Genomic DNA, 17,102 nt, shown 5'->3' with positions numbered 1-17,102 from the left:
CTGGAGGCAGGTGGGACTTCAACCAGAAAGGTCAAGGATTTGGGAGCCGGAGTCATGAGGTCAGCTGTAGGCCAAAGGAAGATGTCTAGGTGGTCAGGGGTGAAGCAGGATGAGCCCTATATTTTCCTCTTCCACAAAGAGTTTTTCATTACTGTATTTGACCTTCCCTAGGTCACGCTGACAAATTTTCTCTGACCAGGTAACTTGAGTGAATAGCACCCTGTCTTGGATCTTCTTGGCCTTTGTTCTTGCACTTAAATGTTAGATTCAGCTAGTCAAGTTCCATTAAGGAAAAAAAAGCACAACAACCTGTTAATAAAAATTACTTCTTGCAACCAAATTCTGCTTTATAGCTGCAGTTAGATCCTGGGTGGAGAGTTCTGACTCTTCTTGCAATAGGATACTCAATTTGTGCTCCTAGAAGTTTAGGCCCAAGACAACTTCCTGACTCTCCATAAGGATAGAGGATTATTATTTTAGTCTTCCCTCACTCATAATGTGTCTTTGCCTGTGCCCCAGTGACGAATAGCTTTGCTTCCTCTCTCTCCATAGTTTAAAGCTTCTGCTGTGTAGAGGAGAGAGGGGAGGTGGGAGGGAAGGGGAGGGAGCCTGGGCTTCAGTGCCAACACCCTCCAGGCCCTCCTCCCCAGCCAGGATCACCTCTTTTGAGGCCCGTGTTTAACTGTTTAATGCCCAGCCAAGGCTTTTGCTTCTTATGAAAGAAGTTTCAGGGAAGTGAATGAGACTTCCTCCCAGTTTCCTCCCACCCTCTCCAGCCTCCCTATAATGACCTTGCCCCTCACTCCCTTGCCTGCACCACCAGCAGGGACTTTCTCTGGTCCACTCTCTGCCCCAGTCTTTCTTCTGAGGCCCATGGGAAGGAGCTTGCAAGTGAGTGCAGCTCCCTTTTGAAAGGTGCCCCAGAATTTCCAGACTCACATACCAGCACATCTTGGTCTTTGACAGTTTTTTGTTTGTTTTTTTATTTTTAGACATTTCTTATTTATTTCTTTTGTGGCCAGTACCATGTTTCTCCCTTCTATGCTCTTCCACAAGTGAGACTGTTCCTGTGTTCAGACTCTCTTTGGGATGGCTTATTCCCTTGGATTTCTGGTTAGTTCTTGGATGGCTTAAGGAAAGTGACAACTTTGTGATTTATCCATTTTGTTTCATTGCTTGTTGGGCTGCTGCTTTCTTCATCAAAAGCCAAAGCAGAATGCCTTATAATTGACTTTTGTGTAGCAATCTCAGGTGTTTCAAATTTGCTAAACTCATTTGCTGATTCTAGTACTTTTTCTATATATTCTTTTGGATTTTTGGAGTAGGGGTAAATATTTTTCTAAGCAGATAATCACATCACCTGCAGATAATTTGTTTATTTTAACATCTTTTAGCATATTATACATTTCTTTCTGTTACAGTATCTAGGAGCTTATTAAATATAAATGAAGCTAATGGGTGTCATTCTGTTCAGGCCGCTCTAATCAAACACAAAAAAACTGGCTGGCTTATGTGTGTGTGCTAAGTCACTCAGTCCTGTCCAACTCTCTGTGACCCCATGGGCTAGAGCCCACCAGGCTCCTCTGCCCACGGGGATTCTCCAGACAGATGGCTTATAAACAAATGTATTTCTCACAGTTATGAAGACCAGAAGCCTAAGATTAAGGTGCCAGTGTGGTGAGTTTCTGGTGCAGGCTCTCTCCTGGGTATAGATTGCCAACTTCTCGCTGTGTACTGTCATGATTGAAAGGGGCAGGGTGCTAAACTGATTCACAAATGCTTCACCTGCATGACCTGAATCGCTTCCCAAAAGCTTCATCTCCAAATACCACCACTTTGGGCATTATGTTTTCAACACAGGAATTTTGGAGGGATACAAACATTCAGACCATTAGCGGTGGGCTTCCTCGTTCCTGACTTTTAAAAAAATATTTTAAACATTTCACCATCACATACTATCCTTTCCATACATTTTTATAAACTGTTTTTCATTTACAGTTATTTTTTTTTTCAGTTTAAGAAGTGTTTTCTTTTTGTTTTTAACTTAAATGTTTCTCCTGTATCTATTGAACTTATCTATATAATTTTTTCCTTTGAACTTTTACTTGATGCTGTGAATTATATTATAGATTGAATGTTGAATCAGACTGAAAGTCATGAAATAAACCTATCTAGGTCATTGTGTACTATCTATGTTTATACATTTCATACACTGTTGCATGCAGTGTTAGAATTCACTTGTTAGATTAATCTTGTTAATTGTGATTTTCCAATTTTCTTTATCCTTAACTGATTTTTTTTCTTTTGCGATCTATCAATTATTGAATTATGTTAAAATTTTCTGATGTGATATTGAATTTTTCAATTCTTCATTGTAGTTCTGTCAATTTTGCCTTATATATGTGTGAGGCTGTTTTTAGATATGTATAAGTTTAAAATTGTTACATCTTCTCAGACTTGCTTATGATGTTGATTTCATGGGTATATACTTATCCTTAAAATCATCAAGTTGTTTATGTTAAGTATGTAAGGCCTTTTATGTGTCAATCATAACTCAATAAAGTAGTTTAAAATAAGACAACTATTTGCAGTGTTACAAAAAAGAATTGTTACATCTTCTTGATGAGTTGAACATTTTATTGGTATTTAATGACTACATTTATATTTATAATGCTTTTTTGCATTACAGCCTAGAGGGTATAACAAAATATGCATAACATAAAATTTACCATTTTAGCCATTTTTAAGAGTGCAGTTCTGTGGCATTAAGTATATTCACATGGTTGTGCAACCATCACCACTGTCCATCTCCAGAACTATTTCTTTCTTTTTTTTTAGAACTTTTTTTAATTGGAGAGCTTAGTCCAATTACACTTGGACTGCTTGTGTGGATAGTGCAGAGTGAGATGGTGTGTTGGAAGGTCAGTGAGAAGGTAGGGAAGTATCAGATCATATAGGGAACTGTAGGCTGCATAGGGGTTTACATTTTATTCTTGGTGCCAGGGGAAGCCATTGGAAAGTTTTATATAGAATAGTGAAATAATTTATATTTTTTAAAAGATCATTTGCTGTGAAAAGACTAGGACAGGGTGAGAGTCAAAGTCTCCAAGCTCCTTGGAAAGCTACTGAAATAATACAGGTGAGAAAAGAAGATGGTCGAAACAGTGCACTTGAGAAGAGACAGGATTTGGTGGTGGATTGCCTGTTGTGGGAATGAGCAAGAGAGCCATCAAGAATTTGTTGGGTTTTAGTTTGTAGCTAGGTAGAAGATGCTGTAATTTTCTGAGATTTGGAGTGCACGGTTAGGCAGGGTGAGTGAGACTTGCATATTGGAAATATTAAGTGTGAAATACCTATTAGGTACCTAGGTAAAGATGTGAAGTTGACAGTTGCCTGGATATATGAATGCATACTGCAAAAATAGCAGAAGCTCTGCATTTGGTAGTTGTTCCAATATAAATGGATGTATGTAGAGAAGAAAAGGCCTGGGGCCCTCCGGGAAGAGAGATTAGGCAGAAGAGGAGGCCCTAGCCAAGAAAACAAAAAAGGAATAGCCAGTAAAATAGAAAGAAAAAAAAACAGGGTAAAGTGGGAACGTGTAAGCCAAGGGAGGCCGATGTTTTGGAAAGTATGGAGTAAACCACTGTGACCCATGTGACTGAGAGACTGAGTCACATGAGAACCAAGAAGTGCAGTGACCTTTGGATGTGGCAACCTTCCAGGCTGTAGTAACCGTGATTAAAGCAGCTTCATTGGCTTGGGATGAGGGCAGTGGGCTGGAGAAGCAGCACAGGTACTGGAATTGGAGTTTAGCAGGTATAGGTAGTTACATTTGATGGCAACTGCCTTTGTGTAGTGTTTTCCCCACTCAACAGATATTCCTCTCCACCTCGGAACTTCCTGACTCCTAATTTTAAGCCCATCCTTCATTGCCCAAACCCTCTTCTCTCCTTTAAAAGCTGAATTCTTATGTCTCCTGTAAGAGTGGAGCTTGATTGCCCCCCAGGAGCCATCCTGGACACTTGAATACAGGAGACTCATTTACTTCTCCAGTGGTGGGACAAGTGGGATGGCAGGGTCAGTAATTAAAGTGTCTGCCTGGCTATTGGTCAGTGACTCCAGATGCAAAGAGGTTAATAGTTTTTTAAAATTATGGTAATAAGCTTTATTTTTTAAGAGCAGAGTTAGGAGCAAGCAACATGGATCAGAAAGTACAGAGAGTTCCCATGTGCCTCATCTCCACACATATCTCCCTCACTTTGTATCTGACACTACAGTGGTTTATTTGTTCCAATCCATGAACCTATACTGACATATCATCAATCACCTGAAGTCCATAGTTTACATTAGGATTCACTCTTGGTGTTGTACATTCTATGGATTTTGGCAATTCTATAGTGATACGTATACATCTTATGTTATCATACAGAATAGGTTCATTGCCCTGAAAGTCCTGTCTGCTCTTCCTATTCATCCCTCCACCCTACTAACCCCTGACATCCATATTGTCTCTATTTTGCTGTTGTTGTTCAGTTGCCAAGTTGTGTCCAACTTTTTGCGACCCCATGGACTGCAGCAAGCCAGGCTCCCCTGTCCTTCACAATCTCCTGGAGTTTGTTCAGATTCACACCCATTGAGTTAATGATGCCATCCAACCATCTCATCCTCTGTCGCCCCCCTTCTCCTCCTGCCTTCAATCTTTCCCAGCATCAGGGTCTTTCCCAATGAGTCAGTTCTTTGCATCAGGTGGCCAAAGTTTTAGAGCTTCAGCTTCAGCAAGGGTCCTTCCAATGAATATTCAGGGTTGATTTCCTTTAGGATGGACTGGTTTGATCTCCTTGGCATCCAAGGGACTCCCAAGAGTCTTCTTCAGCACCACAATTAGAAACCGTCAGTTCTTCGGTGTTCAGCCTTCTTTGATGGCTCAGTGGGTAAAGAATCCACCTGCAACGCAGGAGACACAGGAGACGTGAGTTTGATTCCTGGATCAGGAAGATCCCCTGGAGAAGGAAATGACAACCCACTCCAGTATTCTTGCCTGGGCAGTCCCATGGTCAGAGAAGCCTGGTAAGCTACGGTCCATGGGGTCGCAAAGAGTTGGACATGACTGAGCACATAAGCTCAACAACAGTCTGGCCACTTAACCACTGTGTGTTCTCTTTCAGATTGCTTACAGCTCAATAATTGCAGTCTTCTTTATGGTTCAACTCTCACATCCGTACATGACTACTGGAACAATCATAGCTTTGATTATATGGACCTTTGTTGGCAAAGTGATATCCCTGCTTTTTAAAATGCTGTCTAGGTTTGCAATAGCTTTCCTTTCAAGAGAAGGTGTCTTTTAATTTTATTGCTGCAGTCACTATCCATGGTGATTTTGGAGCCCAAGAACATAAAATCTGTCACGGTTTCCACTTTTTCCCCTAATGTTTGCATGAAGTGATGGGACCAGATGCCATGATACTAGTTTTCTGCATGTTGAGTTTCAAGCCAGCTTTTTTACTCTCTTCTTTCACCTTCATCAAAAGGCTCTTTAGTTCCTCTTCACTTTCTGCCATGAGAGTGGTATCATCTGCATATCTAAAGTTATTGATATTTCTCCTAGCAATCTTGACTTCCGCTTGTGGTTCATCCAGCCCAGCATTTTGCATGATGTACTCTGCATAGAAGTTAAATAAGCAGGGTGACAATATACAGCCCTGTCATACTCCTTTCCCAATTTTGAACCAGTCTGTTGTTCCATGTCTGGTTCTAACTGTTGCTTCTTGACCTGCATACAGGTTTCTCAGGAGATGGGTAAGGTATTCCCATCTGTTTAAGAATTCTCCACAGTTTATTGTGATCCACACAGTCAAAGGCTTTAGCATAGTCAGTGAAGCAGAAGTAGATGCTGTCTGTATAGTTTTACCTTTTTCAGAATGTCATGTAGTTGGAATCACACAGGGTGTTGCTTTTCATATTGGCTTCTTTCACTTAGTAGTATCCATTTAAGCTTCCTTCATGTCTTTTCTTTTCTTTTTTTTTTTTTTCCTTCATGTCTTTTCATGACTTGATAATTCATTTCTCTTTACCACTGAATAACATTCCATTGTCTGGATATACCTCAGTGTTTTAATCCATTCACATACTGATTAAGCAATCTTGGTTGCTTCCAAGTTTTTGGCTACTTTGAATAATGGTGCCATGAACATTCTTGTTCAGGTTTTGTGTTTAACTCATTTGAATAAATACCAAGGAATTTGTTTGCTGGATCATATGATAAATGGCTTTCAAAGTGGCTATACCATTTTACGTTTCCACCAGCAATAAACAAGAGTTCTTGTTGCTCTGTATCCTCACCAGTATTTGGCATTGTAGGTATTTTGGACTATTGCCATTGTAATAAGTATGTAGTGGTATCTCATGGTTGTTTTAATTTTCATTTCCTGATGATATATGATGCATATAATCATCCTTTCATATGCTTATTTGCCATCTGCATTTCTTCTTCAGTGAGGTGTCTGTTTAGACCCTTTGCCCACTTTTCACTGGGCTATTTGTTTTCTTACTGTTGAATTTTAGGAGTTCTTTCTATTTTAGGGGTCAGCATCTGTCAATCCAAAATATGATATTTTGGCTTAAGGATTACTTTTAGTCAAAGGCAATTAAGAAAAAGCAGACATATAGAAAGGCAGGATGATTCTTAACCATCAGAGACAACTGGAGACTTCTACCAGTCTAGAGACATTGAGAGAATTCTTTATAAGCACTATTAAAACCAACCCTTCTCTTACAATAGTTTCTCCCATGTATTTACTTTTTCAGTTTGCCACCCTTAGAAGTCTTATCCCCTTTTTCTGTCTCTTGTCACTTCCCCACAAACATATTATTCTTTATTAAGATGCTAGATAAGCCCCAGGTTCTAAACATCCCTTTGAATTACTCATCACTGAAGCTTCTCCCTGTGTAAGGATGACACACATTAATAAATTGTAAATTTTTTATTGTTAATCTGGCTTTTGTCAGTTTAATTTCTAGGGTCCGAGGCACAGAACCTAGGAAGGTATAGGAAAAAGAGATTCTATTCTTCCCCAATAGTTTATTTTGGGTAACAGTCCTTTGTCAGATATGTTTTTCATAACTATTTTCTCCCAGCCCACATCTGTATTGTAATTCTTTTGACAGTGTCTCTCATAAGTATTTAATTTAACAAAGTATGGCTTGTTGATTTTTTTCGTTCATTGTGAAAGGACACTCTAAGGATTGTGTCCTTAAAGTTGTATCTAAAAAGTCATCACCATACCCAAGTTCTTCTAGATTTTCTCCCATGTTCTCTTTTAGAAGTTCTACATTTTATGTTTAAGTCTGTAATTCATTTTGAGTTAAATTTTTGTGAAGGGTGTAAGATCTGTGTGTAGATTTATTTTTTCTTGATATGGATATCTTAGCTTAGGGCTTCCCAGGTGGCTCAGTGGTAAAGAATCTGGCTGCCAATACAGAAGACGCAGGAGACACAGGTTTAATCCCTGGGTAGGGAAGATCTCCTGGAGTAGGAAATGGCAACCCATTTCCTGCCTGGTGGGTTACAGTCCATGGGGTTGCAAAGAGTCAACACGACTGAGTGACTTAACACACACACATCTTAGCTTAACATTTGAAGGTTGTTTTTCTTGCTTGTAAAGCACATGCTCATTGCAGAAATTTCCTAAAAGGCAAGTATAAAGAAGACAAAATCATGACTGTTAACACTTTGATGAATTACTGATTAGTCCTTTTCAACATTCATTTCAACATTTTTCACTATACTTCTTTATTTTAGACATTGTAATGTGACCACTTTCCTTAGGTAATGAAAACCTCTTTGTAAGAATCATCTTAATAGACGCTTTTTTTCTAGGTAGATCAGGTATTATCATTTACTTAACTTTCCTATTGTTGGCATTTTTCTTTCTAACTTTTATCATAATGCTGTGATGAACATCTTTGTGTGGAGAACTTTTCTTCCCCTCTGTGTTTCAAGTTATGTCCTTAAGATAGAGACCTATCAGTAGATTTATGGAATCAGAGGGGGAAAAAAAATATTAGAACTCAATGCATAGTTTCAAACTGCTTTCTAGGAGTAGTGTATCATTTTACCATTTCATCAGTGTCAATCTCTCTCAGTTCTTATCACTATCAAACCCCGTCTTTTAAAAACTTCCTTAATTTGCTAGGTGAAAAGTCACATCCCATTGCTGTAACTGACATTTCATCAGTTACTAATGAAATTGAACAAATGTTACTCAAATATTTATTTGTTAACCGTTTATGGTATTTTTTATTTATTATTTATATGTTTATGAACTTGCTAATTTAAGTCACTGTTTTATCCAAATTGCTTGATATTTGTTGGTTTGTTTTTAGGAAAACTGGAACAGCTTACATAAGAAAGGTATTTCAACATAACACTCCTGAAGGATTTTTGTCCTCAGTTATTGCAGAACTGATAGACCCTTTTGGAACAGAGGAAGTAAATGAGAGCTCTTGTTTGTCTAGTTCCCTTTCCATTAGTGAAGCTGGAAATTACTCCTATAAACTTAGTCTTCAATTACAAAGTAAGTGTAATAATATTTCTGATGGCTGGGAAAAATGAAGAATTATCTTTTGGGATGAGTGTTTATGCTCTCTTATAGAACAATAGATTTCAAAATTTAAACCAATTGATAATCTACAGAACTCTACATATACTTAAATTCCTAGAGGAATTCTTTATTTTTAATATAATAAAACCTGATTTCTCCACTGGGATGAATAACAGGCATCTTACATTTAATATGTTCTCTTACTTGATCATTGCAATAGTCTCTCTCTCTCTCTCTCTCTCTCTTTTTTTTTTTTTGGTTCAGGTTTATTAAGGTACAACTTACATACAGTAAAATTCACTCTTTTCAGTGTATGTCTATGGATTTTGATAAATCTATTCATTCAATGATGGAGCCACCATTGTGATCAGTCCCATAAAACTCTCTCCTAATTCTTTGCTCTCCCAGTGCTGGCCCCTGGCAACCAAATCTGATTTCTGTTCCCCAAATTCTCTCCTTTCCAGAATGTTACATAAATGGAATCATACAATAGACAGAATTTTGACTCTACCTTAAGTATTTGTGTTCAGGTTTTTGTATATACATATGTTTTCACTTCTCTGGAATAAATGCCAAGGAGTGCAACTGCTGGGCTGAAGAGTAATTGCATATTTATTGAGTTGGCCAAAAAGTCCGTTTGGGTTTTTCATAACATCTTACAGGAGAACCTGAACAAACTTTTTGGCCATCTCAATAGTTTTCAAGGAAGCTGATTTCTCTGCTTTCCTTCTTGCCCTTTCTCTGTCACATGCCCAGTCTGTTCTCAACAGAGGAGCTTAAGTGATCTTTCTAAAACATAAGTTCAATCATGCCCCTTGTTGATTTTCTGTCTGTATGACCTATCCATTGATGAAAGTAAGATATTAAAATCCTCTACTATTTTTGTATTGCTATCTATTTCTCCTCAGATCTATGAATATTTGCTTTATTATTTAGGTGCTCATTTGTTAAGTGCATAAATATTTACAAATTATATCTTTTTGTTTGACTCTTATTATATAATAACCTTCTTTAGCCTTTGTCTTAAGGTCTATTTTCTCTCATATAAGTATTGGTATCCCAGACTTCTTTTGATTTCCACTTGCTTAGAATATCTTTTTTCATCCCTTCACTTTCAGTCTGCATGTCTCCTTACATCTGAGGTGAGTCCCTTGTAGGCACCATATAGCATATCTTGTTTTGGTTTCTAAATCAACTCAACCACTTTATATCTTTTGATTGAAGGATTTGGGTCATTTACATTTAAGTAGTTATGGATAGGTAAGCATTGATTGCCACTTTGTTAAATTTTTTTTTTTTTGGTGTTTTATACTAAAAGAATACCAAAATACCACATCATGTTGTACACCTGAAACTAATATTATGTATCAATTATATCTCAAAAAGTCAAAGGTGGAGGGGAAAGTGAGTGACCAGCATCACACATGTGTGCTCAGTCACTCAGTCACGTCCAGCTCTTTGCAACGCCATGGCCTGTAGCCCGCCAAGCTCCTCGCCTATGGGATTTCCCAGGCAAGAATACTGGAGCGGTTTGCCATTCCCTCCTGAAGGGATCTTCCCAACCCAGAGAGCAAGCCCACATCTCCAGCATCTCCTGCATTGGCAGGTGAATTCTTTACTACTGAGCCACCTGGGAAGCCCAGTGGTCAGTATATATGATAGTTAATGCTGCTAGATTAGATGAGATCACCAGGAAAGCAGGTGTAGAGAGAGAAAGGAAAAAGTTTGAGAGCCAATCTCCAGTATTCCAACATCTAGTGGTCAGAGAGATGGGAAAGACTGGATGATCTACTAGGAGAAGAGACTATGTCTCAGAAACCAAGTGAAGAAGTTACTTCAAGAAGAAAGGAGTGATGCTGTGCTACATGCTGCCAAGAGGTGGGTTTAGAAAAGAGGTCGGGAGAGAAAACTGCCCGATGGATCTGTGGCAAAGTCACTGGTAAAGTTGACAAAAACTGTTGTTGGGTGGAATCATGTAGACAAAAATGACATGTAGTCATTGGGTTAGGGTCAAAAAATTACAAGAGGCAGGGAACTGAAGATAGTGCATAAGGCTATCCTTTTGGGGAATCTCACAGTGAAGGGGAAGAGAGAAATGAGATGGTAGTTGAAGGGAATGTAGAAAAGGGTTTTTTGTTGGTTTGTTGAAATGGGAAAAATTAGAACATGTGTTTATAACAAAGGAATTATGAGGGTCTCTTCAGACTACTACTATTTTTTTTTTTTTTTCAGAACAAGGTGAGTATCATTGTTGATGTGTTTCAAAAACATTTTAAAATAATGACTTCCCTCTCCTTCAAACAGCCATTTGTTGACTTCTCTCATATCCACTATGATGGATTTCCTCCAATCTCTAGGTTATTAAGGCTCTTACTAGTTCTATAGAAAAGAAATCAGCTTTCTTACAATTACTTAACCCTATGTGGGTTGTTTTTTGCTGATAATTTTATAGAACTAGTTTCACAGTAGAAGTTGTGTTTGGCATATTTGTGATACACTTTCTACAAAGTAATTTGAATTATGACCTGAAATCTGACAAATATGTTCTCTAGTTAAAACCATAGTTTAAAAACTCAAATAATGTATTCCTCAGTTATGTCTACCAGTATTTCTTGGAGAACATTGGCTGTTCTATTTTATACCAAATCACTCTTGTTTTAGCTCCAGGTGTTATCTCCTCATTTCAAGATTCAGATATAGAAAAGACTGTGGTGATTCCCGGTTATAGCAGCCTCCTGATCACAACGATTTTAGATAATGAGAATGCTTTAGCTGTTGCTACCATGCCTGAAATAGTCCCCCATAACATGACCTTTCAAAAAGACTCCTGGTTCTTATACAACTTTGGAAGAAGGAATGGACAAACGTGGAACATATATGCAAACCCATGTAATTACTGGTTTCAACAACATGATGATTCACTATCCCTCAGTGTCCTGAAATACATTGATCTGGGGAAATCTCACACTTTAAAAATGAAGGTCATACCTAATACAAAAGGTAAGTTTATTTTTATTGGGAAATATCAAGAGGAGATATTATTGCTTTTCTTGCATGTAAAATACACTCTTTGATATTTCCTTTATCTTTGGTTTCATTAGTAGGTGACATTCTATCACTAACAGTATAAGCTTCCAATTATTGAGCACTCATGCAAAACTCTGTATTAAATGTTTTTATATATTTATAATTTATGGTTTATGACTATCCTAATGGGCTAGATTATAATCCTTATTTTATAAATGAGAAAAATGAGGTTATATTACCAGCCCAAATTTACAGAGGATTTTAGTTTAAATTTTAGCTGCCCTCTGAAAAGAAAACCTTTTAATTACCTTGTTATTGTTATAACCATTTCAAGTATTTATTTTAAGCCAAAAAAAAAAAGACTTTTAAATAGAATTCTATACTTTGCTCCATTTTCCAAGTATTTATTTATTTAAAAATATAAAACTTACTAAAGATGATGGTAAATAGCATATTGGGAAAAAGTGAAACAAAAAACTTTAGTAAATAACTTAGCTAGAAACTGAGGAAAGAAAGATGAAAGAGAGGAGAGCGAAAAAGGAGAATCTTGACACTAGAAATGAAGACGTTAGCAAAGTATTGCTCAAAATTCTCCAGGCTAGGCTTCAACAGTAATGTGAACTTCCAGATATTCAAACTGGATTTGGAAAAGGTCGAGGAATCAGATATCCACTGGATCATAGAAAAAGCAAAAGAATTCCAGAAAAACATCTGCTTCATTGACTACACTAAAGCCTTTGACGTGTGGATCACAACAAATTGTAGAAAATTCTTAAAGAGATGGGAATACCAGACCACCTTCCTTGCATCCTGAGAAACCTGTATGCGGGTAAAAAAGCAACAGAACTGAACATGGAACAATAGACTGGTTCCAAGTTGGAAAATGAGTAACTCAAGGCTGTATATTGCCACCCTGCTTATTTAACTTACATGCAGAGTGTATCATGCAAAATGCCAGGATGGATGAAGCACAAGCTGAAATCAAGACTGCTAGGAGAAATACCAATAACCTCAGACATGCAGATGACACCACCCTTATGGCAAAAAGTGAAGAGGAACTAAAGAGCTTCTTGATGAAAGTGAAAGAGGACAGTGAAAAAGCTGACTTAAAACTCAACTTTCAAAAAACGAAGATCGTGGCATCCAGTCCCATCATTTCATGGCAAATAGATGGGAAAACAATGGAAACAGTGACAGACTTTATTTTCTTGGGCTCCAAAATCACTTCAGATGGCAACTGCAGCCATGAAATTAAAAGATGCTTGCTCCTTGGAAGAAAAGCTATGAAAAACCTAGATAGCTTATTAAGGAGCAGAGACATTACTTTGCCAACAAAGGTCCATCTGGTCAAAGATAAGGTTTTTCTGGTAGTCATGTATGGATGTGAGCATTGGACCATAAAGAAGGCTGAGTGCCAAAGAATTGCTGCTTTTGAACTGTGATGTTGGAGAAGACCTTGACAGTCCCTTGGACTTCAAGGAGATCAAACCAGTCAATCCTAAAGGAAATCAATCCTGAATATTCATTCAGAAGGGATGACAGAGGACAATATGGTTGGATGGCATCACCAACTCATTGGACGTGAGTTTGAGCAAACTCTGAGAGTTGGTGAAAGACAGGGAAGCCTGGTGTGCTGCAGTCCATGGGGTCGCAAAGAGTCAGACACCACTGAGCAACTGAGCAACAACAAGAAATGAAGAGGGAACTCAAAGTCGAAAGAGTTAGCTAATGTGTAGCTCCTACAAGATTATGAGGCTCAGATGTCGATCACTTAGACAGTGGGATGTGTTTTAATGCCCAGCCATTGGTCTGAAGATGTAGACCTTTAGACATTTCTACCTTGTGGTATGAAGTTGGAACTGAGAGCTGGAACCATCAGATTGTGGAGAGGTGAAGAGGCAATAAGAACAATGCTACCCAACAACCCAAAGAAGGAGATAGGGGGGCTGTGATCTCCATGGGACTCACAAAGAATTTCTTATTAAAAAAAAAAAAAAAACCCAAACCTCTAGACTGTGTAACACCCAGAGACTACACACCAGATACAAGAATCCCAAACTGAGAAATCATTACAATTCCTGGGCCCCAGCTTAAGGAAGCACAAAACCACCTGTATGAATACTTTCATAAACCCGGTAACATGGACTTGCACACACAAAAAAAGAAAGTCAATCTTTCTGACTTACTTCACTCTGTGAATGTGTTTGGAATCTAGAAAGATGGTACTGATGAACCTATTTGCCAGGCAGCAATGAAGACACAGATATAGAGAGACTTGTGAACACAGTGGGGAAAGGAGAGGGTGGGATGAGTTGAAAGAATAGCATGGAAACTTATACATCACCATATGTAAAATAGATAGCAAGTGGGAATTTGTTGTGTGACACAGGGAGCTCAACCCAGTGTTCTGTGAACCTAGAAGGGTGAGATGGGGTGGGAGATGGGAGGTGGGTTCATAAGAGAGGGGATATATGTATACCTGTGGATAATTCATGCTGATGAATGGCAGAGGCCAACACAATATTGTAAAGCAATTATCCTCCAATTAAAAAAATACCTATCTACATTGACCATGTATTGAGAAAAATAATTTTAAAGCCATGTAAGGAAATGATCCAACATAAGGAAAAGTCAACAAGCATAGGAAACAAAATTTCAATCTTGAGTTGATGGAATAATCAGAAAGACATTATAAAAATGACTGTATAATATATATAAAACTCTTAGATAAAAGGGCTTTCCTGATAGCTCAGTTAGTAAAGAATCTGCCTGCAATGCAGGAGACCCTGGTTCGATTCCTGGGTCTGGAAGATCCGCTGGAGAAGGTATAGGTTACCCACGCCAGTATTCTGGCCTGGAGAATTCCATGGGCTGTAGAGTCCATGGGGTTGCAAAGAGTTGGACACGACTGAGTAACTTTCACTTTCACTTTTTTAGATAAAAGAAGGCATATGAACCATAATGAAAAGGACAAAACACTGTTTTTTTTAGAAAGGCTTATTTGAAAAACATAAGACACTGCAATTTATAAAAATTATAGGCTTTGAAAAAATGACTAACAGGTACATGATAAGATGTTCAATATCACCAATCATCAGTTCAGTTCAGCTGCTCAGTCGTGTCCAACTCTTTGTGACCCCATGGACTGCAGCATGCCAGGGTTCCCTGTCCATCACCAACTCCCAGAGCTTGCTCAAACTCATGTCCATTGAGTCGGTGATGCCATCCAACCATCTCATCCTCTCTCATCTCCTTCTCCTCCCATCTTCAATTTTTCTCAGCATCAGGGTCTTTTCCAGTGAGTCAGTTCTTCCAGTCAGGTGGCCAAAGTATTGGAGCTTCAGCTTCAGCATCAGTCCTTCCAGTGAATATTCAGGGTTGATTCCCTTTAGGATGGACTGGTTGTATCTCCTTGCAGTCCAAGGGACTCTCAAGAGTCTTCAACACCACAGTTCAAAAGCATCAATTCTTTGGCACTCAGCCTTCTTTATGGTCCAACTCTCACATCCATATGTGACTACTGGAAAAATCATAGCTTTGACTAGATGGACCTTTGTCAGCAAAGTAATCATCAGTTCAGTTCAGTTCAGTCGCTCAGTCATGTCCGACTCTTTGCGACCCCATGAATCACAGCACACCAGGACTCCCTGTCCATCACCAACTCCCAGAGTTTACTCCAACTCATGTCCATCGAGTCGGTGATGCCATCCAGCCATCTCATCCTCTGTCGTCCCCTTCTCCTCCTGCTCCCAATCCCTCCAAGCATCATAGTCTTTTCCAATGAGTCAACTTTTCACATGAGGTGGCCAAAGTATTGGAGTTTCAGCTTCAGCATCAGTCCATCCAATGAACACCCAGGACTGATCTCCTTTAGGATGGACTGGTTGGATCTCCTTGCAGTCCAAGGGACTCTCAAGAGTCTTCTCCAACACCACAGTTCAAAAGCATCAATTCTTCTGCACTCAGCTTTCTTCACAGTCCAACTCTCACATCCAGACATGACCACTGGAAAAACCATAGCCTTGACCAGACAGACCTTTGTTGGTAAAGTAATGTCTCTGCTTTTTAATATGCTGTCTAGGTTGGTCATAACTTTCCTTCCAAGGAATAAGCATCTTTTAATTTCATGGCTGCAGTCACCATCCGCAGTGATTTTGGAGCCCAAAAAAATAAAGTCTGACACTGTTTCCACTATCTCCCCATCTATTTCCCATGAGGTGATGGGACCAGATGCCCTGATCTTAGTTTTCTGAATGTTAAGCTTTAAGCCAACTTTTTCACTCTCCCCTTTCACTTTCATCAAGAGGCTTTTCAGTTCCTCTTCACTCTCTGCCATAAGGGTGGTGTCATCTGCGTATCTGAGGTTATTGATATTTCTCCCGGCAATCTTGATTCCAGCTTGTGCTTCTTCCAGCCTAGCGTTTCTCATGATGTACTCTGCATATAAGTTAAATAAGGAGGGTGACAATATACAGCCTTGACGTCCTCCTTTTCCTATTTAGAACCAGTCTGTTGTTCCATGTCCAGTTCTAACTGTTGCTTCCTGACCTGCATATAGGTTTCTCAAGAGGCAGGTCAGGTGGTCTGGTATCCCCATCTCTTTCAGAATTTTCCACAGTTTATTGTGATCCACACAGTCGAAGGCTTTGGCGTAGTCAATAAAACAGAAATAGATGTTTTTCTGGAACTCTCTTGCTTTTTCGATGATCCAGCGGATATTGGCAATTTGATCTCTGGTTCCTCTGCCTTTTCTAAAACAAGCTTCTCGCTTCACGTATTGCTGAAGCCTGGCTTGGAGAATTTTGAGCATTACTTTACTAGCATGTGAGATGAGTGCAACTGTGCAGTCATTTGAGCATTCTTTGGCATTGCCTTTCTTTGAGATTGGAATGAAAACTGACCTTTTCCAGTCCTGTGGCCACTGCTGAGTTTTCCAAATTTGCTGGCATATTGAGTGCAGCACTTTCACAGCATCATCTTTCAGGATTTGAAATAGCTCAACTGGAATTCCATCACATCCACTAGCTTTGTTCATAGTGATGCTTTCTAAGGCCCATTTGACTTCACATTCTAGGATGTCTGGCTCTCGGTGAGTGATCACACCATTGTGATTATCTGGCTCATGAAGAACTTTTTTGTACAATTCTTCTGTGTATTCTTGCCGCCTCTTCTTAATATCTTCTGCTTCTGTTAGGTCCATACCATTTCCGTCCTTTATCGAACCCATCTTTGCCTGAAATGTTCCCTTGATATCTCTAATTTTCTTGAAGAGATCTCTAGTCTTTCCCATCCTGTTGTTTTCCTCTATTTCTTTGCATTGACTGCTGAGGAAGGCTTTCTTATCTCTCCTTGCTATTCTTTGGAACTCTGCATTCAAATGGGAATGTCTTTCCTTTTCTCCTTTGCTTTTCACTTCTCTTCTTTTCACAGCTATTTGTAAGGCCTCCTCATACAATCATCAGAAAAATGCAAATC

General features: G+C 38.9%; 1 protein-coding gene across 1 annotated transcript in view; it reads left to right on the top strand.

Moving 5' to 3' along the window:
* Positions 1-17,102, top strand: part of CATSPERB (cation channel sperm associated auxiliary subunit beta) — a 115,765-nt gene that overhangs the window by 71,283 nt on the left and 27,380 nt on the right. The window contains exons 17-18 of the mRNA XM_061159685.1: positions 8,383-8,573; positions 11,268-11,600. Of these exons, the coding sequence (XP_061015668.1) occupies positions 8,383-8,573; positions 11,268-11,600 (524 nt within the window). The remainder of the gene's footprint in view (positions 1-8,382; positions 8,574-11,267; positions 11,601-17,102) is intronic.

The sequence above is a fragment of the Dama dama genome, chromosome 13, assembly GCF_033118175.1.
Source record: "Dama dama isolate Ldn47 chromosome 13, ASM3311817v1, whole genome shotgun sequence".
Taxonomy (NCBI): Eukaryota; Metazoa; Chordata; class Mammalia; order Artiodactyla; family Cervidae; genus Dama; species Dama dama.
Note: the sequence above shows the minus strand (reverse complement) of the source record. Positions and strands in the feature narration are given on the sequence as shown.